This window comes from Tasmannia lanceolata, unplaced genomic scaffold, assembly GCF_043159265.1.
Source record: "Tasmannia lanceolata isolate RefF3 unplaced genomic scaffold, GAP_Taslan_0.1 ptg000002l, whole genome shotgun sequence".
NCBI lineage: Eukaryota > Viridiplantae > Streptophyta > Magnoliopsida > Canellales > Winteraceae > Tasmannia > Tasmannia lanceolata.
In genome coordinates, this window is record NW_027518679.1 from 58,558,781 (window position 1) to 58,582,475 (window position 23,695).

Sequence of the window (23,695 nt, forward strand, 5' to 3'; positions counted from 1 at the left end):
CTCTGATGCTGATTATGCCGGTGATCTTACCGATCGACGGTCCACAACTGGATTTTGTGTCTTTCTTGAAGATTATCTTCTCTCATGGAAAAGTAAGAAACAAACAGTCGTTGCTCGCTCCAGTACTAAAGCTGAATATCGTGCGCTTGCCCATTCTACTACCGAAGTTATTTGGCTACGGTGGCTTCTCCATGACATAGGTGTTTCTATTTCTGATCCCACTCCTCTCTTCTGTGATAACAAAAGTGCTATTCAAATTGCTCACAATGATGTCTTCCATGAACGCACCAAACATATTGAAGTTGACTGTCATTTTATTCGCGATCATGTGTTATGGAAGACGATTTCGTTGCCGTTTATACCATCAGAACATCAGATTGCTGATTTATTTGCCTGCCATGGAAATGACCAAGTGGTTTGACACCAATTAGTAAGCCCTTTGACTTCTACCCATGTAGTTGAATGTTAGACATGTAATGTTATTCCTTGCATTCGTTTATCTAACCATCACTTTTGGCAATGTTAGACATGTAATGTTATTCCTTCCAATCTGCTATACTGATAAACAAACCACTGTCAGGGAAGTTGTGGCCGAATTGAAGGCAGCTGGTGCTTCCTGGATTCAGTTCGATGAGCCTACGCTGGTGTTAGATCTTGATTCTCATCAATTGCAAGCTTTTACTCATGCCTACTCGGACTTAGAAGCATCTTTGTCCGGTTTGAATGTGCTCATTGAGACCTACTTCGCTGACATCCCTGCCGGGGCATACAAGTACGTTAGATCTCCATTATTTCAGTCTCAATATAACATTAGTTTATACAAGGATCTCCTCATATCTCTGTTTATTAATTCCATCCAACTGTTCATTTATATTTGTTTCAGGACTGTGACTGCTTTGAAGGGTGTCTCTGCATTTGGGTTTGATCTTGTTCGAGGAACAAAGACCCTTGACTTAATCAAAAGTGCTGGATTCCCTTCAGGAAAATGCCTCTTTGCTGGAGTTGACGATGGAAGGAACATCTGGCCTAACGATCTGACAGCTTCTCTCAGTACTCTGCATGCTCTTGAGGCCACCGTGGGCAAAGGTATTCTTTCTTTCATGCATCTCTGGCTTTCCAATTTAGTTGGAAATTGGCTAACATCTGTTTGTTATTTGTTCTTCAGACAAGCTTGTGGTCTCTACTTCCTGCTCCCTCCTCCACACTGCAGTTGATCTTGTCAACGAGACAAAGCTGGATGATGAAATCAAGTCATGGCTGGCATTTGCTGCTCAGAAAGTAGTTGAAGTCAATGCCTTGGCAAAGGCATTGGCTGGTCACAAGGATGAGGTATGAGCTAATGTACTTGTTCTCTTGCATCTCTCGACTTGGAATATTTTTCTCTTATATTGGTGGCATTTCATCTATTAGCTTTCAACCAAGTTAGTGTCATATCCATAGTTCTATTCTCAATAGCAATTTGTAAAAGCATGTTTAAGGAGCAATGGATTTTATACTCACTTGGAAGAGTATTTTTTTTGTTCTGGGCGGACATGATTGAATCAGAGAAATGCTTATTGTGACTATAAAAATGGACCCTGGTCAACATGAGTTACTCGGCCATGTTCCACGTTCTCTGACTTCTGAATATTTGGAAGGAGTTTCTATGCTCCAACATAGGGCTATATATACTTCGTACAAATGAGTGTAATGATTGCTTTCAGCCACTCAGTTGTTTATTATTGTCTTCAGGCCTTCTTCTCGGCCAATGCAGCTGCTCAGGCGTCTAGAAAATCGTCTTCAAGGGTGAACAATGCAGCCGTTCAAAGAGCTGTAAGTACTCCAACATTCGTGGTATTGTTTTCTTTTTTATTTTAAGTTTCTGAACTCTGTATTGAAGTTACCTCTTATTAATGTTGTGCTCAGGCTGCTGCTTTGAGAGTCTCTGACCATCGCCGGAAAACGAATGTCAGTGCCAGACTGGATGCACAGCAAAAGAAACTGAACCTTCCTATTCTCCCAACCACCACTATTGGGTCCTTCCCGCTGTTGCAATCTTTGCCCTAGATATAATGTAATGTTTATAATTATCTGACTCTAATGCAGGATCTCTGAAGATGAGTATGTGAAGGCCATCAAAGGGGAAATCAGCAAGGTGGTGAAGCTCCAGGAAGAGCTAAACATTGATGTCTTGGTCCATGGAGAGCCTGAGGTGAGCTTCTTTTGTAAGTTCCATAGAATAATCATAGGAATGTTTTTTGTTAGTGTACAGAATGTATGTATCACCATTTCTAAGGAAAATTTTTGAATACAGAGGAACGACATGGTCGAGTACTTTGGGGAGCAGATGCAGGGTATTGCTTTCACTGTCAATGGCTGGGTGCAATCTTATGGTTCCCGCTGCGTTAAGCCACTGTAGACACCCCATTTTGACCAGACCCAAATTCGTATTGATTGTGCAAAAACTCGTCAAATCGGTGAGTTGGGGTCCCAAATTGAACCCTGAAGCAGCTTATGGTCCCACCGAGATCCCCGTAAAATTTCGATAAAATCCAATTTGATTTGGCAGATAGGACGAGCCGAGAGAGGGTGCGCAGTATAAATCCGAAGGGAGATGAATTATCTGCACTAGGGGGTGCCCTGGGAAAAAGGGAGGCAAATATATATATTTTTTTAGAAAAAGGCAGATTCTCGTTGAAACAGAAATGGAAGAAGAGGGGAGGAGAAGGAGGAGATTCGAAAGGGAAATCTCAGATTCAGATCTGAGATTTTGAGAGAAAATCTCAGATCTGAATCTAAGATTTTCAGAGATTAAGAAAGGGAGGATCTCATTTTCATTTGGAGGTTTTTTGGCAGAGAGAGAGGGTGAGAACCCATCTTCTCCGGTGGGCTTGCCGGAATCCGGCAAAGCCATTGGAGCCACAATCGCCGCCGGCCACCTCTAGCCACCCTCTCCTTTGCCGCCGATTATTCTCAACCACCCTCCGGCCAGCAACCCCATCTTCTTCTTCTTTTTTCTTCTTCCTCAAACCCACTCCCGCTACCTTCAGAAATCAGAGGAGAAAACCCCCATTTGCAGAGGATTTTCCTCGTGAAGATTAGAGAGAAGAAGGAAGAGAGATTAGGGGTTACCTTCTCCGACCTTGCTCCCCGGAGCTCCGGCCAGCAGAGAAATCTCAGATCTGAGATCTGAGATCTCAGATCTGAGAAGAGAGAAAGAAAAAGAGAAAAAAGAAAAAGGGGAGAAGAAGGAGGAAAGAATAAAAAAAAGCTCATTTGCAGAGAGAAAGAGAGAGGCCGATCGTCTCCTCCGGCCACCTCTCTCGCCGTCGGTAAGCCCTCATCCACACCAACTTCTTCCTCTTTTCTAACCCCTAACCTCTATTACATCCCTCTCAAAACCCATTTTCGTTTTCCCTCAAATCCCCCAAACCCCATCTTCATCTCCTCCGGCAGATTTGCCGGAATCCGGCACCCATTCTGGCCAAGCCTCCACCATAAACCTCCTTCATCAGCCATCACCTTCATCACAAACCCATTTCGTTTTTCCTTCACTTGCTAGTCACCATTAAACCCATCAGCTCTTCCTCCAAACCCATTTTTACCTAAATCTGGGTTTACCCAAATCAACCACCATCTCTGTCTCATCTCAGAAAAAATCAGAAGGGGAGCTTGAGCTCCACTTTCTGGGTGCTCTTCGATCAACCCCGTTGCATCCACCCTAGCCGCCATCTCACCATTAGATCATCTCTGCAATTTTGTTTGAACTATCCTTAATTCCGGCAATTTCTGTATTGTTTTCGGCCAAGAGCAAATCTGCAGAGAGAGGAGAACATCATAGATTTCATCATCAGATCGCTATTAGGAAGATTGATTTAAGAATAAGAAATTGAAGAAGAGAAGCCATTGCCACCCATTGATTCCACCCCCCATGACTTCGATTATAATGAGGAAAAGAGAGGATAGGAGCTGATTCGCTTGAATTTTCCTGGACCTAAGAGAAATCATAGAAGAGAGTTGAATATGGGAGGGTAATGAGCAATGTCATCTAAAGGAAAGAGAAGCATAGAGATGTAGAGATTTGCAGGGATTCGCCCCTCTCAACTATTCCTTCATTCTTAAGTTCTCCATACAGTTGGACATGTAGAGGAGTTAAAGTAAAGGGCCTGATCTGTCCTCTACCCAATTTCAAAGTGAAGGAGAGAAGCTGAGAGATCTGGCTAAGATCCGATCATTTTCCAGAGAAAATCAAAGAAGAGAAGACAGAGCCTTTGATTCATTTCTTTTTATTATTTGGAGCAATTTAGGTAAGACTTTCTTTTAAATTTTGTATGATTTTCTCACTTTAAATCATATAGCATTAAGCTTGAATTGCTGAGATTTTCTTTGCTGATATTTCTTCTTCTTGTTTGATGATGAGTTGATGATCGTTTGGATGGGTTTACACTATATTTTTTTCAGTTGTCTTTTTGGATCCCTGTATTGCCATGATGAGACTAACGAGATTAGACTATTTCATGAGTAATGCTTGTGTTGCTATAGGCCAATTGTTGTAATTGTTCCATGTCAAGGACGAAAGTACATGAATTGTTTGATTTCATATCCCTGTTTGCTTTTAAGAGCACCATAGTGAGGATTGATTTCGATCCATTTAGCATATGCTATGTTGTTATCGGTGGCCATATGCATTTCTCACTATTCATTCAATTTTCCAAGTACTGAAGCTTTGTCCATGCCTGTATTTCTTCTCTTCATTTTTTGAATGAGATTACTAGTGTCAGATGCTTTATTTGGAGAAGTAATGATTTATTTTGCCATGTTGGGAGAATAATTTCTTGGCTGATATCGCATTCCTGTTTTACTGGATTTTGTAATTGGGAAATACATCTGTTAATTTAGAATTCAATGTTATTACATGCTAATATTTGTCATTGAAAAGATGGTGCTCACCGAACTATTCTACCATCACCCAAATAATCAGTCGTTGATTGAAAGAATTGATTTGGAAATTCTTTACTCCCTTCATATCTGGAGTAATAATTTTGCTATGCTAGTCATGGTTGCAAGTAGATTTGTCAGTGCTATATGGCAGATGAGGGCAATGAAGGCGCTAGCCCAAGCCCATCTTTTTAGGGGACTTGCTAAGTCCCTTTAGTTTTTTCCCTTTCTCTTTTAGGAAGACTTTCCCAGTCTTTTAGATGCTCTTAGATTTTAGTTCCCTTTATCATTGCAAGGGCTATGATGGCGATAGTCGGAGCCTCCCCTTTAGAGAGACAATTTGTGTCTCTATAGAGCTAGCTTTATCTGTCCACTTTTCAACTATGTTTTGCACTAAAATTTTTATAAATTGGGAATATCATTTGATATATTCGTATAATCTGTTGAAAATCTAATACTCTTCTTATACTAAGCTTTGAGTTAGGTTTTGAAGATGGTGATGAATGGATTATTCAGGTGAGACTATCTTGAAACCTTATCATACTTTCTTTTATTTCATTAGGCTACCCAGCGGCTGGTCTGGGCTAATTAATTTTATAAATTGTTTAATTGAAGAAGGAAATCAGATGATTTGCACTATTCGATGTCTTTGACACGAATATCGTCTGATTTCAAGGCGGTTTGTAGAAATATTATATGTGTAGGAAATCAGATGATTACTTTGGCATCATCTGATTTCATTGGAGTCCCCGTATTGGGGTTTGTGGTTGGTTTTGAAGTGTTTGATATTGTTTTTGCTTTATTAGGCTATCCAGCGGCTGGTCTGGACTAATTAATGTTGTTTATCATTTTATGATTGCTACAGGTTGTGCACTCTTTAGTTATAGATCATATTTTGCTGATATTTGATTTGTTTTTATAATAATCGATTGGAATTTGCGATTATCTGGTAGCATTTTCCTCTCTCTCTGGTTAGACTAGCACAGTCTTTTAGATTTCTGTTAGGCTTCTTTAGATAATAGAGCCTGTACTAGGAGACATACTCTGTCTCGTTAGGCGATCCTCCTTTGGAGGCAAGCCTCTTTTTCAGCTTAACCTCAGGGAGGTTGCTTTGATTTTGATAAATGATTAGCCTTTAGAAGGCCTGCTTGGTCTCATTTGTAGAATCCTCTCTGAGGTTGCACCTCAATTTGTTCCTTTGTTAATTAGAGACCAATTTGGTCAATTAGTTGTCTTAGCCCTGCTTACCCCTTGAGGGTAATGATAAGGTTGTTTAGAGCCCCTCCTTTGTATATAGGAGACTTGCCCAGTCTCACTCTCTTGCTAAACCTCCTCTTTGTGCGCCGTTTGGTTTTGGAAGAACACCCTACTCGGCTTGGCTTCATACCCCTACCCTTATGGGTATTGGGTTGCACATTTGTTGCACCCTGAGGGCTAGGTAGCTGTCCGGCCCGGCTGGATGTTTTTACCTTTGCCAAATATGCACAAGGTCTCTTATTCCTTTTGCTTGTGAGTCTCTCCTTATTCGGTAGTCCTTTCGCATAGGAGTCAGCCCTTGATTAGAGAGTCTTTGACTCATTCGCCTTTTAGGTGGTGTTATTAGGAGAGTCTTTGACTCATTTGTCTTTAATGTAGTGTTATTAGAGAGTCTTTGACTCATTTATCCTTTAATTAGCATTGGTGGAGTCTTTGACTCGTGTTTCCATCTCTTAGAGAGTCTTTGACTCGTATATCCTTTAGTTGTTGTCAGTGGAGTCTTTCACTCGTGTTTTCTCTCTTAGAGTGTCTTTGAATCGTGTTTCTGTTTCTTTTAGAGAGTCTTTGACTCATTCGTCCTTTGGATGATTTTGCTGGAGAGTCTTTGACTCGCTCGTCCTTTAGATAGTGTTATTAGAGTCTTTGACCTAGTTGTCTTTATTGATCTTGTCGGGGAGTCTTTGACTCATTCGTCCTTTGGATGATTTTATTAGAGAGTCTTTGACTCATTTGTCCTTTTAGGAGTGTTATTAGAAAATCTTTGATTCGTTTACCTTTGCTTTTGATAGTGTTATTTGTTTAGGGGTTTCCCCTATTTGCCCTAAGGTTTAGCCCTAGGGTTTTGCTTTGTGTATTTCTCTTAAGTCTTTGACTCAAAGGGTGAAAACAATTAAAATCCAAAAACATATTAAAGCATTTAAAAATCCCAAAACATTAAATATTTTAAAACTCAAAAACATTCGAAAAATCTTAAAAAAGCTTAAAGTGTTGAGTGTTTTAGAAGTATTAGTTAGGAGGGTTCGTTTCGAACTACGTTGGCTTGATCCTCTTCCGAGGTACGTAGTGCAGCTTGGGATTTACATCCCAAGTCCAGCCAAACTTTTTTATAAATAAACGTTTTAAACCTTCTTCAAAAACCTTTAAAATCTTGTTTTCAAAAGATCTTCCTCTAGAGTTAGGAGTTTCTCCTAGATAGAGAGTTTTAGAGTTAGGGTTTTTCTTTTGATAGGTTGTTTGATTGTTTGTTTGCTGTGTGCTTGTTTTAGAGTTAGGGGTCTGTCCTAGAGTTATAGGAGCGCCTCCGTCCGGTCAGTTGGCGATTCACATCGCCGACTGATGACTAGAGTAGGATACGCTAGTCCACCTTTGGTTTTCCTTAGGAAATACAGCCTAGTTACACATAGGTTGTAGGAACCGCCTGCATTAGCCTAGGGCTAATCTGCATTTAGTTAGGGCATATAGGGTGTCCTAAAATCCATAATTCACTGGAATTTAAATAATCGTACAATAAACTTTAATAATTGGTCCGGTCTTTTAGATCGAGTCTAGGATAGAGGTCTAGGTGTCTTAGGCATCCTAGCTTAGAATAGGTGCGAAGAACTACGTTGCCTTGATTCTCGTGGAGGCGGGGATACGTAGGCTTCTTTGGATGAATACCAGACCATCCGAAGACTCGGGCTAATAATTTAGAGTCTTAGGATTTATTATGTTGTTATTATATGTTTTGATGTGTTTTCTTACTTTCTCGTACTGATCCTATACCTTTTGCTGTGGCTTGCATGTGTTTGCACATCAGAATTTAGACACCCATTAGGCATGTCACTCATAACCTAGCTATGCTTAGGTGATACATCTTTCATCTCATTTTATGTGTGCTTATTATTTTATCCTCAGGAAATGCATGCTTAGGTAGACGATTCCTGAGGATTGTTCCTATTTCATATGATTTTTACCCAAACTTCTTTGGAGTTAATAATAAATGGCATAAGAGACCAAGTGCTTGCACTCGGACGAATCGGGGGTGCTCTCAGACCTTCCCCATTCGTAACCAGGCACGAACCCATATATATTTCTGGTTATCCATTGCACAGAGGATTTGATTTTAGGGTTCCATGGTATATCCATGGATGGCGACTCTGAGTTTATTTCAGGTATGTCTTGGTTTCGAGTCTTGGCTCCGGATCGAGACATATCTCTTTCTTTTTATATCGCCACTCGTGCTATGCTATGAGGGTGGCATCCGTTTCGAGAGTTCCTTGGTAGAGCTCTCCATTCACGTGGATGATCCAGAGGATGGTGTAGGGACTAGTTTCCCTCACCTCACTACCTCTTCGGATCGGGGTCCACAGGCTGGCGACTCTGCTGGGGAGTTTTTGAAACATTGCCTAACTCTATAAAAATGCCATTTTTACTAACTTTGGAGAAATTTGAGTTAAAATCATTTTAAATGGGAATTCTATCGTTAGAATTCAGGGGCACCAGACCGGTGCGTAATTAAAACGAGGGATTCACACACTGCACATCATGCATTATCATTTTTGTTATTTATTTCATTGTTTTTCCTTCTTGGCTCCACGGGATAGATTCGATGCGTACCCGACTGGGATGTCTTCACCCTGACGGTACTGTTGAATCTATTTCCAAGCTATGCGCTAGAGCTGCAATCGTAGACATTGGGCGTACTTTTGTCTACAGCAGCCGATGAGCAATGAAGCATACTATGTATGACACGGGGCGTACTTGTGTTATACATGTTAAGTATGTTTCATACGCATAGTACCCTTTAGATTGAGTCCGGAGCCCTACTTTGTTTTTATATATTATGTATATACTTATTGACCTAGTGAAATCCAACTAGGAAGTACCCTTGTTTATATGAGTATATTACATTCATATAGGGTCGAACATGTGTTGCTCACACATGTGGAGCCTAGAGTTAGGAGCTTTGCCCCATTTGTAGACTAGGGTAGCTCATTTTACATGGCTACAACACGGTCCTAGTACACTTATCAGTCTGTCTTGAGTCGAGATTTTCTTGACTCAGCTAGATTAGAGTTAGGGCTGGTGCCCCTGGTTAGGATTTGTGTGTATGTGTATGTACCTATATATACTGATCATGTATATTATGGTTCTCTTAGTCAGAGATTTCTTATTCATTTCAATCAGTTGTATCCATCTCGAATTCAGATCTAGATCTAGTCAATGGCTTTTTACAGCCATTACCTTGGCCAGGTTTAGTCTTTGATCTGTTGATTATAGGGTTTGACCCATTGTTGTATATTCTTACCTTGGGTTAGTTCATCTGTTGATCACCTTTTTATAGTAATCATTATTCATATACTTTCGATTGAGCTAGGATGATCCCTTGTATAGCCGTTATGCTGCCGGATTTTATCCAGAATATTTTTGAGCATAACCGCTATTTCTTAGGGTTAGTTAAACCATGAGTTTACCTTACCTTGACTTTCTTGTCTAGTCGTTATGCTGCCGATTTTTTCGCAAAATATTTTGAGCATAACTGCTATCTTCTTAGAGTTAGTTAAACCATGAGTTTACCTTACCTTGACTTTCTTGTCTAGTCGTTATGCTGCCGATTTTTTTCGCAAAATATTTTGAGCATAACTGCTATCTTCTTAGAGTTAGTTAAACCATGTGTTTACCTTGCCTTGACTTTCTTGTTTAGCCGTTGTGCTGCCGAATTTTTTCGCAGCACGTTTTTAAGCATGACGGCTACTCTTTAGAGTCAGTTTACTCAGTCAGGACCTTGACCTACTCGTATAGCCGTTATGTTGCTGGATTTTATCCAAAAACATGTTAAGCATGATTGCTATCCTTTGGAGTCAGTCTACCTTGTCTTGATTCCCATATATACATTGTTCAGTAGGATTGGATCCTTACCTGTTTTATCTTGAGATCTGGCCGATAGCTCGTTTGCTGTCCTTATGACCATGGTCTATCATTTCTGATCATATTGATCGTACAGTTGTTGATATCCATCATTTAGATTTTAGATCTGGTCTTTGACCCTACTTTTGTCATTCTTATGGCCATGATCTATTATCTGAGCCATTGATTTTCATTTGATCCGTGTTTACCAATCATATATTTTTTACCCTTGGATCATTTCAAAATCATTGATGCAAAAGTTTGATCTTACCTGTATCCTTTGAGTGCATGATCATTGCTGAGATCGAAACTTATTTTAATTAGGGATGTTTATCGTTCCTGATTCTTCATTCCCAAAAGAAGACCAGTTATACTCAAATGAAACTTAAAGGTGTGAATTGAGAATTCATTGAGACCCTGTTGATGTAGGTCATATGATCACTGTCTATTTTTCTTTAACCTTCATAGACAGTATTTCTTTGATTTTCAGAATAAAATACCCTTTGGTGTATTTCAAGATTACTCTTTTCCCTATTTGTTCAGAATTTTTATCTTATGACTATTGATCTAGTGTGTGTGCTTCCAAGTCAACAGTCTGTGTTTAGCGAAAGACCATTCTTTCAAAAGACTGACCATATCCAAATCACTTGATCCAGGCAGTCTATTGTTTTACCCACATTGTCAACATAAGCCTTTTGTTGCCCCATTTAACCTAGACCTTGTGGAATTGCCTTTTCTGGGATTCATACTCCAAGATCGAACTTTATAGTTATCATTCTCATGAGGAAAGGTGTATCATCTATAAAATTTCAGTGTCAGTTCACTACTTTTGAAGAAGTGTCCTGTGTCTTTAGATTTGCCTTTCATTGAGTGTACATCAACTTTCTTTTCTCTAAGTTGAAAAAGTTCAGTTATGTAGATGTTAAAAAAAGAAAAAGAAAGAGAGAAGTATCATATCTGTCAGTCTTTCTTATATAGAGTCAGCGTTCTGTTTTCTATCAGAACTGATGAAAAGCCCATTGAGGTGTGTCAAAAATCATCAATGAACTTACAGTCTTCAATTCTATAAATTGGTTGATTTCGTATCTGTGATACTCTATGATTCACTCTTAGATTTAATGTTTAAATAACTAAAGACCCCCTTCTCGGATGAGAATGCAGACGAAATTCACCTCGAGATCTGAAAGATGGTCAAACGAGAGGAAGAGCGTCGAGCAAAGCCACTTAAAGAAGAAATCAAAGCCATTGATAGTGGTATCGAAATCCGAAACTCGGGAGAGATGGAGTGGCAAAATTTTATCTCCCGATGAGCGCTAAGAATTGATAAACCTGTTTAGAGGGGTTTGAGGTAGTCTTGCTTGATCCTATAAGGATAAACTAGGGGAATGCCCTGTTGTTGAGCAAAGCAAGACTTCATCTGCTTTAGACATCCGGTTGAAGAGTACAATTTTAAAGAGATAAGCGTCAGACATCCTGTGGAGCTGATGAAATATTGAGAGAAGATTTTCAGACAAAGTTGTGGTATCTTGAGCATAAATTCAAGATCTTCGAGATGGGAGTGGAGCACAGTGGTTGAAGTTTTGCCAGAAAACCGCCAGACTCCTCGAAAAAAAATTTCAAAGATTTTGAACCTTAAGCAAACGAGCTTGTACATCAAATACATCAGGAGGCCATCTTTGATCGTTTGAGCTTTTATAGCCAAAATCCTAATATTTTAAAATTCATTTGTAAACCCTTTGGGCCAAAAGCAAAATTAAAACAACTTCTTTTCAAACACATTATAAACCCGGGGCATTTATGCGCCCGAACTACGTCAGACCTGATCCTCATTTCTTCAGGGGTACGTAGGCAACTTGATTAATTCAAGTTCGGTCAAACCTTGGGATAAAATCCCTTTTCAAAATTTTGAAGCTAAATGCTAAACCATTCTTTGAAAAATCCTTAAGCGAACTACGCGGATCTGATCCTCCATTTTTGGGGTACGTAGGTAGTCTGGCTAGACCAGATTCGGTCCAAATCCTTAGAACCTTAGGTATTCAACCATTTTGAACCCGAGCCCACCTAGAAAGCCCTTCTGGTGAAACAAGTAAAGGTTCGAGGCGAATTAAAAGAAAAACAGAAAGAAAAGAATGAGAGTCTGAAGACCCGCTAGGTTGAAAACCCGAAAGGGCGGCCTGGATAAAGTCATTTTCTTACTAAGTCAATAACCAAAGAGATTGACTTATGTAAAGTAAGGGTAGCGGTCTGATGGATTGAAATCTTGAAGATGCAATCTATTCAGAGGCAAATACTTCCCATGAAAAGTTGAGTTGAATAGAAGCAGAATGAGTTCCTCAGTTACGTAGAATTCCCAAGTTTGAGTACAAGCAAAAGTTGAGACAAGTAGTCTTTTAGACTGAAAGCTTGGAAAGCAAAAGTTGAGATAATTGGTCTTTTAGACTGAAAACTTGAAAATTAAAAGTTGTGACTTCTTTTGAAGAGGAGACTCAAGAAGACGGAGAAACAATCACTGCATAGGGTAGGATCTTGGAATCCGAATAGTGTCAGCGAGACTTACTTTGACACCTTTTTAAACTAGGGGCATTAAAACCGAGCAACCCAAAGGGGGTAATAACCATGACGGAAATCCCGATGGAGGAAATTAGAGCATCTTGACTTGGTTTTTGAGACTACTCTAAGAGTGGCTGACCTTACCATTTAAAAAATGATACATTTGATTTAAGAGTGAATCAAAATTTAGTCAAGTCCCTTGAATATTGTAAGTCTTCTTTGAAAGAGTCATCAGGAGTCTGTTCCTTGTTTATCATTGTTTTCTTTTAGAATCCAAAGTGTTTGGCACTGAAAAGAATGGGTGTACACCTTCCGAAATGTAAAGAAAAATCTAGAGTAGATCCTAGTTTAAGAATCAAGGAAAGGGCAAGAAACATTTGGTCCAAACCTACCAGAGACATCAAGCCTCAAGTAATATTCAACAAAAAGGAAGAATCTTAGATCTAGCCTTTGTGAAGTTGGTTTTACCACTATACCAAAGAAAGAACCCATGCAAACTCACATTTTTCCTACTTACCTTGGTTCTGCCTTCTTAAGACCTTGTCATAGAAGCACATCATACTAGGGGCATCTTTTATGACTTGCGTCATAAAAGATATTACACAATGATAATTGGGATATCTATTCTTAGCAAATAGAAACCAGAGAAGCTTGAGCATACTCTTTGAGTTAAATTCCTTGATCAAATTGTCTCTTTTAGTAGTTTCAGAAACTTCAATTCCCAGCGGGGTATATAATCTACTCTTGCGTCCTTGAAACCTCATCAGAATGCTTCTCACCTATTAAAGAGAGTCAGCACCTGAAAATCTCATCAATCTACTTGAGTTTTGCTTTCAGCAAAGATCATGCGCTCATAGTTATTCTCGGTAAGAGATGACTGGCCCATTATTGAAATCAATCAAAGATGGTAAATTCTTCATTCCTTTTGAAGGTTTTTAATAAGGATAGAAATGGATGGTTCCGTGTTCCACGGTTTGGTTTTTCTTCCATGGTTTTAGAAAGTTTTCAATAAAGGAAGAAATTACTATATTCTGTGTTATACGGTTTGATATTTTCTTCCATTATAAAAAAAAAAAAAAAACTCTTTGAGTGTTTTTATAGAGATAGAAGGTACCGAACCAGTGTTACATGGTTGGGTCTTTTTGAAGTTTTTTTTTACAGAGTTGAAAATTACCGAACCTGTGTTACACGGTTTGGTCTTTTTGAAAGGTTTTAATTGGGAAAAAATCGCTGATCCTGTGTTACACGGATTGGTCTTTTCTTCCTTCTCCCGGGTATTTAGTACCCTGATGATTAGTATTGTAATGTCAAGTAGTGACTTACCTAATCATCGTTCCACAATGTGCAGCTTCCTAACGTGTTAGGAGTCATGCGTATCTGTGAAGAGGTTTGTATGGGACTGTTTAGCAGGACATACAAATTTGGGTTTACGTGGAACTGTTTAGCAGAACCGCGTGATCCGGAGTGATTCTCTACCTTGAAAGAGAGGAGTCAGAATTACTCGGATAGTTAAACAGATTTATTTTCAGCAATGATCTGTATAACTATCGCTGGGCTTGAGACTTAGTCTCGCCTCGGGTATTAGAAGTTTGAGTTTAGCTTGAATATTCGAATATCCTTTTAAATGGTCGAGTAAGTTTGAGACTGATCGACAAGATAAATTACCGGACCTGTGTTACACGGTTTGGTCGTTTTGAAAGATTTTAACAGAATTGTAAATTACCGGACCTGTGTTACACGGTTTGGTCGTTTTGAAAGATTTTAACAGAATTGTAAATTACCGGACCTGTGTTACACTGTTTGGTCTTTTTAAAAGATTTTAATAGAGATGGAAATTACCGAACCTGTGTTACACGGTTTGGTCTTTTTGAAAGATTTTAATAGAGATGGAAATTACCGAACCCGTGTTACACGGTTTGGTCTTTTTGAAAGATTTTAATAGAGTTGGAAGTTACCGAACCTGTGTTACACGGTTTGGTCTTTTTGAAATGTTTTAGTAGGGAAAATATTTCCGATCCTGTGTTACACGGATTGGTCTTTTCTTCCTTCTCCCGGGTATTTAGTACCCTGATGATTAGTATTGTAATGTCAAGCAGTGACTTACCTAATCATCGTTCCGCAATGTGCAGCTTCCTAACGTGTTAGGAGTCATGTGTATCTGCGAAGAAGTTTGTATGGGACTGTTTAGCAGGACATATGAATTTGGATTTACGTGGAACTGTTTAACAGAACCGCGTGATCCGGAGTGATTCGCTACCTTGAAAGAGAGGAGTCAGAGTTACTCGGATAGTTAAACAGATTTATTTTCAGCAATGATCTGTATATCTATCGCCAGGCTTGAGACTTAGTTTCGCCTCGGTATTAGAAGTTTGAGTTTAGCTCAAATATTCGATTACCCTAATAATTGGTCAAGTCTTAGACTGATCCGCATGATATATAAAAAAAAAACTCTTTGAGTGTTTGGTTTTGAACTTGTTTTGGACGAGTTTCAATACATTGGTCTTTGGCCTATTTTTACAGGTTTCTAAAAAGGAAAAGCTCTCTGAGTGTTAGGAGTTATACTTGTCTTAGACAAGTTGCATTGTGGTTTCTAAAAAAATGAAAACTCTTTGAGTGATTGAAATGATTTGTTTGTTTGTTTGGTTGGTGCTCTTTGAGCAATTGTTATGTTTACTTTGGCTCAGCTTGATTAAAAAAAAGAAAGAAAAGAGAAGTGTTTATGTTTTATAATCTGTTTGTTCATCTTTGCTAGCTAGTTTAAATAGTTGAGTCGTGAGCGTTAGAGAGAGGCTATCTCTTTGAGATGTCTTAGTTGCCAAGTTAAGAGTCGGTGAGAGGCTATCACCTTTTAGCTGGTAGAATCTTTCCCCCGTGAATGTCGTTCTTAGAACCAAAAACCCAAAAAAAAAAAAAAAAAAAAATAAAAAATTTTGCTTTGCTTTCGGGTCAGTCAAAATGTGTCGTCTGTTCAGCTTTGTCATTCGCGTGTTACACACGCTCTGCCAAAGAGGGGCATCTGTAGACACCCCATTTTGACCAGACCCAAATTCGTATTGATTGTGCAAAAACTCGTCAAATCGGTGAGTTGGGGTCCCAAATTGAACCCTGGAGCAGCTTATGGTCCCACCGAGATCCCCGTAAAATTTCGATAAAATCCAATTTGATTTGGCAGATAGGACGAGCCGAGAGAGGGTGCGCAGTATAAATTCGAAGGGAGATGAATTATCTGCACTAGGGGGTGCCCTGGGAAAAAGGGAGGCAAATATATATATTTTTTTAGAAAAAGGCAGATTCTCGTTGAAACAGAAATGGAAGAAGAGGGGAGGAGAAGGAGGAGATTCGAAAGGGAAATCTCAGATTCAGATCTGAGATTTTGAGAGAAAATCTCAGATCTGAATATGAGATTTTCAGAGATTAAGAAAGGGAGGATCTCATTTTCATTTGGAGGTTTTTTGGCAGAGAGAGAGGGTGAGAACCCATCTTCTCCGGTGGGCTTGCCGGAATCCGGCAAAGCCATTGGAGCCACAATCGCCGCCGGCCACCTCTAGCCACCCTCTCCTTTGCCGCCGATTATTCTCAACCACCCTCCGGCCAGCAACCCCATCTTCTTCTTCTTTTTTCTTCTTCCTCAAACCCACTCCCGCTACCTTCAGAAATCAGAGGAGAAAACCCCCATTTGCAGAGGATTTTCCTCGTGAAGATTAGAGAGAAGAAGGAAGAGAGATTAGGGGTTACCTTCTCAGACCTTGCTCCCCGGAGCTCCGGCCAGCAGAGAAATCTCAGATCTGAGATCTGAGATCTCAGATCTGAGAAGAGAGAAAGAAAAAGAGAAAAAAGAAAAAGGGGAGAAGAAGGAGGAAAGAATAAAAAAAAGCTCATTTGCAGAGAGAAAGAGAGAGGCCGATCGTCTCCTCCGGCCACCTCTCTCGCCGTCGGTAAGCCCTCATCCACACCAACTTCTTCCTCTTTTCTAACCCCTAACCTCTATTACATCCCTCTCAAAACCCATTTTCGTTTTCCCTCAAATCCCCCAAACCCCATCTTCATCTCCTCCGGCAGATTTGCCGGAATCCGGCACCCATTCTGGCCAAGCCTCCACCATAAACCTCCTTCATCAGCCATCACCTTCATCACAAACCCATTTCGTTTTTCCTTCACTTGCTAGTCACCATTAAACCCATCAGCTCTTCCTCCAAACCCATTTTTACCTAAATCTGGGTTTACCCAAATCAACCACCATCTCTGTCTCATCTCAGAAAAAATCAGAAGGGGAGCTTGAGCTCCACTTTCTGGGTGCTCTTCGATCAACCCCGTTGCATCCACCCTAGCCGCCATCTCACCATTAGATCATCTCTGCAATTTTGTTTGAACTATCCTTAATTCCGGCAATTTCTGTATTGTTTTCGGCCAAGAGCAAATCTGCAGAGAGAGGAGAACATCATAGATTTCATCATCAGATCGCTATTAGGAAGATTGATTTAAGAATAAGAAATTGAAGAAGAGAAGCCATTGCCACCCATTGATTCCACCCCCCATGACTTCGATTATAATGAGGAAAAGAGAGGATAGGAGCTGATTCGCTTGAATTTTCCTGGACCTAAGAGAAATCATAGAAGAGAGTTGAATATGGGAGGGTAATGAGCAATGTCATCTAAAGGAAAGAGAAGCATAGAGATGTAGAGATTTGCAGGGATTCGCCCCTCTCAACTATTCCTTCATTCTTAAGTTCTCCATACAGTTGGACATGTAGAGGAGTTAAAGTAAAGGGCCTGATCTGTCCTCTACCCAATTTCAAAGTGAAGGAGAGAAGCTGAGAGATCTGGCTAAGATCCGATCATTTTCCAGAGAAAATCAAAGAAGAGAAGACAGAGCCTTTGATTCATTTCTTTTTATTATTTGGAGCAATTTAGGTAAGACTTTCTTTTAAATTTTGTATGATTTTCTCACTTTAAATCATATAGCATTAAGCTTGAATTGCTGAGATTTTCTTTGCTGATATTTCTTCTTCTTGTTTGATGATGAGTTGATGATCGTTTGGATGGGTTTACACTATATTTTTTTCAGTTGTCTTTTTGGATCCCTGTATTGCCATGATGAGACTAACGAGATTAGACTATTTCATGAGTAATGCTTGTGTTGCTATAGGCCAATTGTTGTAATTGTTCCATGTCAAGGACGAAAGTACATGAATTGTTTGATTTCATATCCCTGTTTGCTTTTAAGAGCACCATAGTGAGGATTGATTTCGATCCATTTAGCATATGCTATGTTGTTATCGGTGGCCATATGCATTTCTCACTATTCATTCAATTTTCCAAGTACTGAAGCTTTGTCCATGCCTGTATTTCTTCTCTTCATTTTTTGAATGAGATTACTAGTGTCAGATGCTTTATTTGGAGAAGTAATGATTTATTTTGCCATGTTGGGAGAATAATTTCTTGGCTGATATCGCATTCCTGTTTTACTGGATTTTGTAATTGGGAAATACATCTGTTAATTTAGAATTCAATGTTATTACATGCTAATATTTGTCATTGAAAAGATGGTGCTCACCGAACTATTCTACCATCACCCAAATAATCAGTCGTTGATTGAAAGAATTGATTTGGAAATTCTTTACTCCCTTCATATCTGGAGTAATAATTTTGCTATGCTAGTCATGGTTGCAAGTAGATTTGTCAGTGCTATATGGCAGATGAGGGCAATGAAGGCGCTAGCCCAAGCCCATCTTTTTAGGGGACTTGCTAAGTCCCTTTAGTTTTTTCCCTTTCTCTTTTAGGAAGACTTTCCCAGTCTTTTAGATGCTCTTAGATTTTAGTTCCCTTTATCATTGCAAGGGCTATGATGGCGATAGTCGGAGCCTCCCCTTTAGAGAGACAATTTGTGTCTCTATAGAGCTAGCTTTATCTGTCCACTTTTCAACTATGTTTTGCACTAAAATTTTTATAAATTGGGAATATCATTTGATATATTCGTATAATCTGTTGAAAATCTAATACTCTTCTTATACTAAGCTTTGAGTTAGGTTTTGAAGATGGTGATGAATGGATTATTCAGGTGAGACTATCTTGAAACCTTATCATACTTTCTTTTATTTCATTAGGCTACCCAGCGGCTGGTCTGGGCTAATTAATTTTATAAATTGTTTAATTGAAGAAGGAAATCAGATGATTTGCACTATTCGATGTCTTTGACACGAATATCGTCTGATTTCAAGGCGGTTTGTAGAAATATTATATGTGTAGGAAATCAGATGATTACTTTGGCATCATCTGATTTCATTGGAGTCCCCGTATTGGGGTTTGTGGTTGGTTTTGAAGTGTTTGATATTGTTTTTGCTTTATTAGGCTATCCAGCGGCTGGTCTGGACTAATTAATGTTGTTTATCATTTTATGATTGCTACAGGTTGTGCACTCTTTAGTTATAGATCATATTTTGCTGATATTTGATTTGTTTTTATAATAATCGATTGGAATTTGCGATTATCTGGTAGCATTTTCCTCTCTCTCTGGTTAGACTAGCACAGTCTTTTAGATTTCTGTTAGGCTTCTTTAGATAATAGAGCCTGTACTAGGAGACATACTCTGTCTCGTTAGGCGATCCTCCTTTGGAGGCAAGCCTCTTTTTCAGCTTAACCTCAGGGAGGTTGCTTTGATTTTGATAAATGATTAGCCTTTAGAAGGCCTGCTTGGTCTCATTTGTAGAATCCTCTCTGAGGTTGCACCTCAATTTGTTCCTTTGTTAATTAGAGACCAATTTGGTCAATTAGTTGTCTTAGCCCTGCTTACCCCTTGAGGGTAATGATAAGGTTGTTTAGAGCCCCTCCTTTGTATATAGGAGACTTGCCCAGTCTCACTCTCTTGCTAAACCTCCTCTTTGTGCGCCGTTTGGTTTTGGAAGAACACCCTACTCGGCTTGGCTTCATACCCCTACCCTTATGGGTATTGGGTTGCACATTTGTTGCACCCTGAGGGCTAGGTAGCTGTCCGGCCCGGCTGGATGTTTTTACCTTTGCCAAATATGCACAAGGTCTCTTATTCCTTTTGCTTGTGAGTCTCTCCTTATTCGGTAGTCCTTTCGCATAGGAGTCAGCCCTTGATTAGAGAGTCTTTGACTCATTCGCCTTTTAGGTGGTGTTATTAGGAGAGTCTTTGACTCATTTGTCTTTAATGTAGTGTTATTAGAGAGTCTTTGACTCATTTATCCTTTAATTAGCATTGGTGGAGTCTTTGACTCGTGTTTCCATCTCTTAGAGAGTCTTTGACTCGTATATCCTTTAGTTGTTGTCAGTGGAGTCTTTCACTCGTGTTTTCTCTCTTAGAGTGTCTTTGAATCGTGTTTCTGTTTCTTTTAGAGAGTCTTTGACTCATTCGTCCTTTGGATGATTTTGCTGGAGAGTCTTTGACTCGCTCGTCCTTTAGATAGTGTTATTAGAGTCTTTGACCTAGTTGTCTTTATTGATCTTGTCGGGGAGTCTTTGACTCATTCGTCCTTTGGATGATTTTATTAGAGAGTCTTTGACTCATTTGTCCTTTTAGGAGTGTTATTAGAAAATCTTTGATTCGTTTACCTTTGCTTTTGATAGTGTTATTTGTTTAGGGGTTTCCCCTATTTGCCCTAAGGTTTAGCCCTAGGGTTTTGCTTTGTGTATTTCTCTTAAGTCTTTGACTCAAAGGGTGAAAACAATTAAAATCCAAAAACATATTAAAGCATTTAAAAATCCCAAAACATTAAATATTTTAAAACTCAAAAACATTCGAAAAATCTTAAAAAAGCTTAAAGTGTTGAGTGTTTTAGAAGTATTAGTTAGGAGGGTTCGTTTCGAACTACGTTGGCTTGATCCTCTTCCGAGGTACGTAGTGCAGCTTGGGATTTACATCCCAAGTCCAGCCAAACTTTTTTATAAATAAACGTTTTAAACCTTCTTCAAAAACCTTTAAAATCTTGTTTTCAAAAGATCTTCCTCTAGAGTTAGGAGTTTCTCCTAGATAGAGAGTTTTAGAGTTAGGGTTTTTCTTTTGATAGGTTGTTTGATTGTTTGTTTGCTGTGTGCTTGTTTTAGAGTTAGGGGTCTGTCCTAGAGTTATAGGAGCGCCTCCGTCCGGTCAGTTGGCGATTCACATCGCCGACTGATGACTAGAGTAGGATACGCTAGTCCACCTTTGGTTTTCCTTAGGAAATACAGCCTAGTTACACATAGGTTGTAGGAACCGCCTGCATTAGCCTAGGGCTAATCTGCATTTAGTTAGGGCATATAGGGTGTCCTAAAATCCATAATTCACTGGAATTTAAATAATCGTACAATAAACTTTAATAATTGGTCCGGTCTTTTAGATCGAGTCTAGGATAGAGGTCTAGGTGTCTTAGGCATCCTAGCTTAGAATAGGTGCGAAGAACTACGTTGCCTTGATTCTCGTGGAGGCGGGGATACGTAGGCTTCTTTGGATGAATACCAGACCATCCGAAGACTCGGGCTAATAATTTAGAGTCTTAGGATTTATTATGTTGTTATTATATGTTTTGATGTGTTTTCTTACTTTCTCGTACTGATCCTATACCTTTTGCTGTGGCTTGCATGTGTTTGCACATCAGAATTTAGACACCCATTAGGCATGTCACTCATAACCTAGCTATGCTTAGGTGATACATCTTTCATCTCATTTTATGTGTGCTTATTATTTTATCCTCAGGAAATGCATGCTTAGGTAGACGATTCCTGAGGATTGTTCCTATTTCATATGATTTTTACCCAAACTTCTTTGGAGTTAATAATAAATGGCATAAGAGACCAAGTGCTTGCACTCGGACGAATCGGGGGTGCTCTCAGACCTTCCCCATTCGTAACCAGGCACGAACCCATATATATTTCTGGTTATCCATTGCACAGAGGATTTGATTTTAGGGTTCCATGGTATATCCATGGATGGCGACTCTGAGTTTATTTCAGGTATGTCTTGGTTTCGAGTCTTGGCTCCGGATCGAGACATATCTCTTTCTTTTTATATCGCCACTCGTGCTATGCTATGAGGGTGGCATCCGTTTCGAGAGTTCCTTGGTAGAGCTCTCCATTCACGTGGATGATCCAGAGGATGGTGTAGGGACTAGTTTCCCTCACCTCACTACCTCTTCGGATCGGGGTCCACAGCCACCCATCATTTATGGTGACGTTAGCTGCCCCAAGGCCATGACTGTTTTCTGGTCCTCAATGGCTCAAAGCATGACTTCTCGCCCAATGAAGGGAATGCTGACAGGCCCCGTCACCATCCTCAAGTGGTCTTTTGTTAGAAATGATCAACCGAGGTGAGTCCGACAACCTGCACGCCATGTACTTCCCTTTATAATCTTTGGATACTATTCATGACATTCCCACTATGTTTTAACTTTGATGTGGGGCGTAACACTAACACTTGCTGAATATCAGATTTGAGACATGCTATCAGATTGCTTTGGCCATCAAGGACGAAGTGGAAGATCTTGAAGTTGCTGGTATTCAGGTTGTCATTTGAAAATTTTGAAATAACTTTTGATCCATTTCTTCCTCCATTTTGTCATGGTGTTCTTCCTCTTCTTCTGCTCTCTCATGTTCTTGCTTTGTTTTGTGGTCGCTTGTAGGTAATTCAAATTGACGAGGCGGCTCTTAGAGAGGGTTTGCCACTGCGGAAATCCGAGCAGGCTTTCTATTTGGAGTGGGCAGTCCATTCTTTCCGTATCACAAATTGTGGCGTCATAGACACCACTCAGGTTCTTCATCTATCATATTCTCCTTTTGCTGCCATTTTTGCATTTCTCCATTTCAAGAACTGTATATCCATAGAGTGAAACCAACTAATGTAATCTATTCTAATCTCCCATCTGTCTTTCCCAACAGATTCACACCCACATGTGCTACTCCAACTTCAACGACATCATCCATTCAATCATCGACATGGATTCGGACGTGATCACCATTGAGAACTCTCGCTCTGACGAGAAGCTCCTCTCTGTCTTCCGAGATGGGGTGAAGTATGGTGCCGGCATTGGCCCAGGGGTGTATGATATCCACTCCCCTCGCATTCCATCCACAGAAGAGATTGCTGACCGTATCAACAAGATGTTGGCTGTGCTAGAGACCAACATCCTTTGGGTGAACCCAGACTGTGGGCTCAAGACCCGCAAATATCCCGAGGTTATGCCTGTCCTCACCAACATGGTCGCCGCCGCCAAACTCCTTCGCACCCAACTAGCCAGTGCCAGGTAAGAGAGGCCCCATTTTATCTAAAAGAAATTTCCTGTTTGAGTCTCTAATAATCTGTCTTTTGTGTTATGATGAGTATGTAGTACATTAGCTCTTGCTCCTTCCCAGCCATATTTTTTTGTTTCAAAGGCTTTTGCCCAGAATCTGAAGCATTGTTGCCATTGTTCACTCATATTTTTTAGTTTTGTATGAGCACTATTAGCAAATGCAAAACAGAAGGTTTTGAGGTACCCTTCTTTGTTTTCATTGTAATAGAAAAGAGCAGACCTGCATCGCAGAAGGATAGTGCTCTTGATCTATCAAGATCTTCCAACTGGTGGGTGCTAACTTCTCTGTTGGTCAGGAAATCAGGCTGATTAGGGGATTCTAATTATTGATTCAAGGGCAGTGATAAATCGACCCCCATCTCTCTCTCTCTCTCTCTCTGCACTGCGCTATATGGGGGTCGATTTATCACTGCCCTTGAATCAAATGTAACTTCTGCTTTAAGGCAGTTTGTTCTGGCCCTGTTTTTTTTGGATTTTGAGAACAGATTGTCAGTCCAAAACTGAGGCCCTCTTCATTTTAGATTTTGACAACCAATTGTTAGTAGGCAAACCCTGTTCGTTTAAGATTATGACAACCGATTGTGGGTGCCAAACTGATTATTGGGAGTCCAATAATCGGTTTAGCACTCGCAATCGGATGTCATAATCTTAAACGAATATGGCCTAAACACTGCCAATTTTGAGTCCAATAATCATTTTGGCACTCACAATCGGTTGTCATATTCTTAAACTAATAGGGCCTAAACACTGCCTGATTGTTGAAGTAAATTTACAATTGGTTCTAAGAATCCAAAAATACAGGAC

General features: G+C 39.8%; 1 protein-coding gene across 1 annotated transcript; it reads left to right on the plus strand.

Annotated features, from left to right (window-relative positions):
* Positions 1–533: 533 nt before the first annotated feature.
* LOC143845578 (5-methyltetrahydropteroyltriglutamate--homocysteine methyltransferase 2-like) lies at positions 534–22,987 on the plus strand. Its single transcript, XM_077353959.1, has 12 exons — positions 534–772; positions 884–1,086; positions 1,166–1,329; positions 1,732–1,812; positions 1,906–2,039; positions 2,086–2,191; positions 2,294–2,383; positions 7,153–7,158; positions 21,756–21,910; positions 22,032–22,104; positions 22,223–22,351; positions 22,479–22,987. The coding sequence occupies exons 1-12, from the start codon at positions 534–536 to the stop codon at positions 22,845–22,847; spliced, it is 1,749 nt and encodes a 582-aa protein (XP_077210074.1). The 3' UTR covers positions 22,848–22,987.
* Positions 22,988–23,695: the final 708 nt, after the last annotated feature.

Coding starts and splice junctions, on each gene's coding strand:
- LOC143845578 (XM_077353959.1), top strand. CDS start 534: ATGTTATTCCTTCCAATCTGCTATACTGATAAACAAACCACTGTCAGG. Junction 1,087..1,165: donor TGAGGCCACCGTGGGCAAAG/GTATTCTTTCTT, acceptor TTTGTTCTTCAG/ACAAGCTTGTGGTCTCTACT. Junction 22,352..22,478: donor GCGTCATAGACACCACTCAG/GTTCTTCATCTA, acceptor CTTTCCCAACAG/ATTCACACCCACATGTGCTA.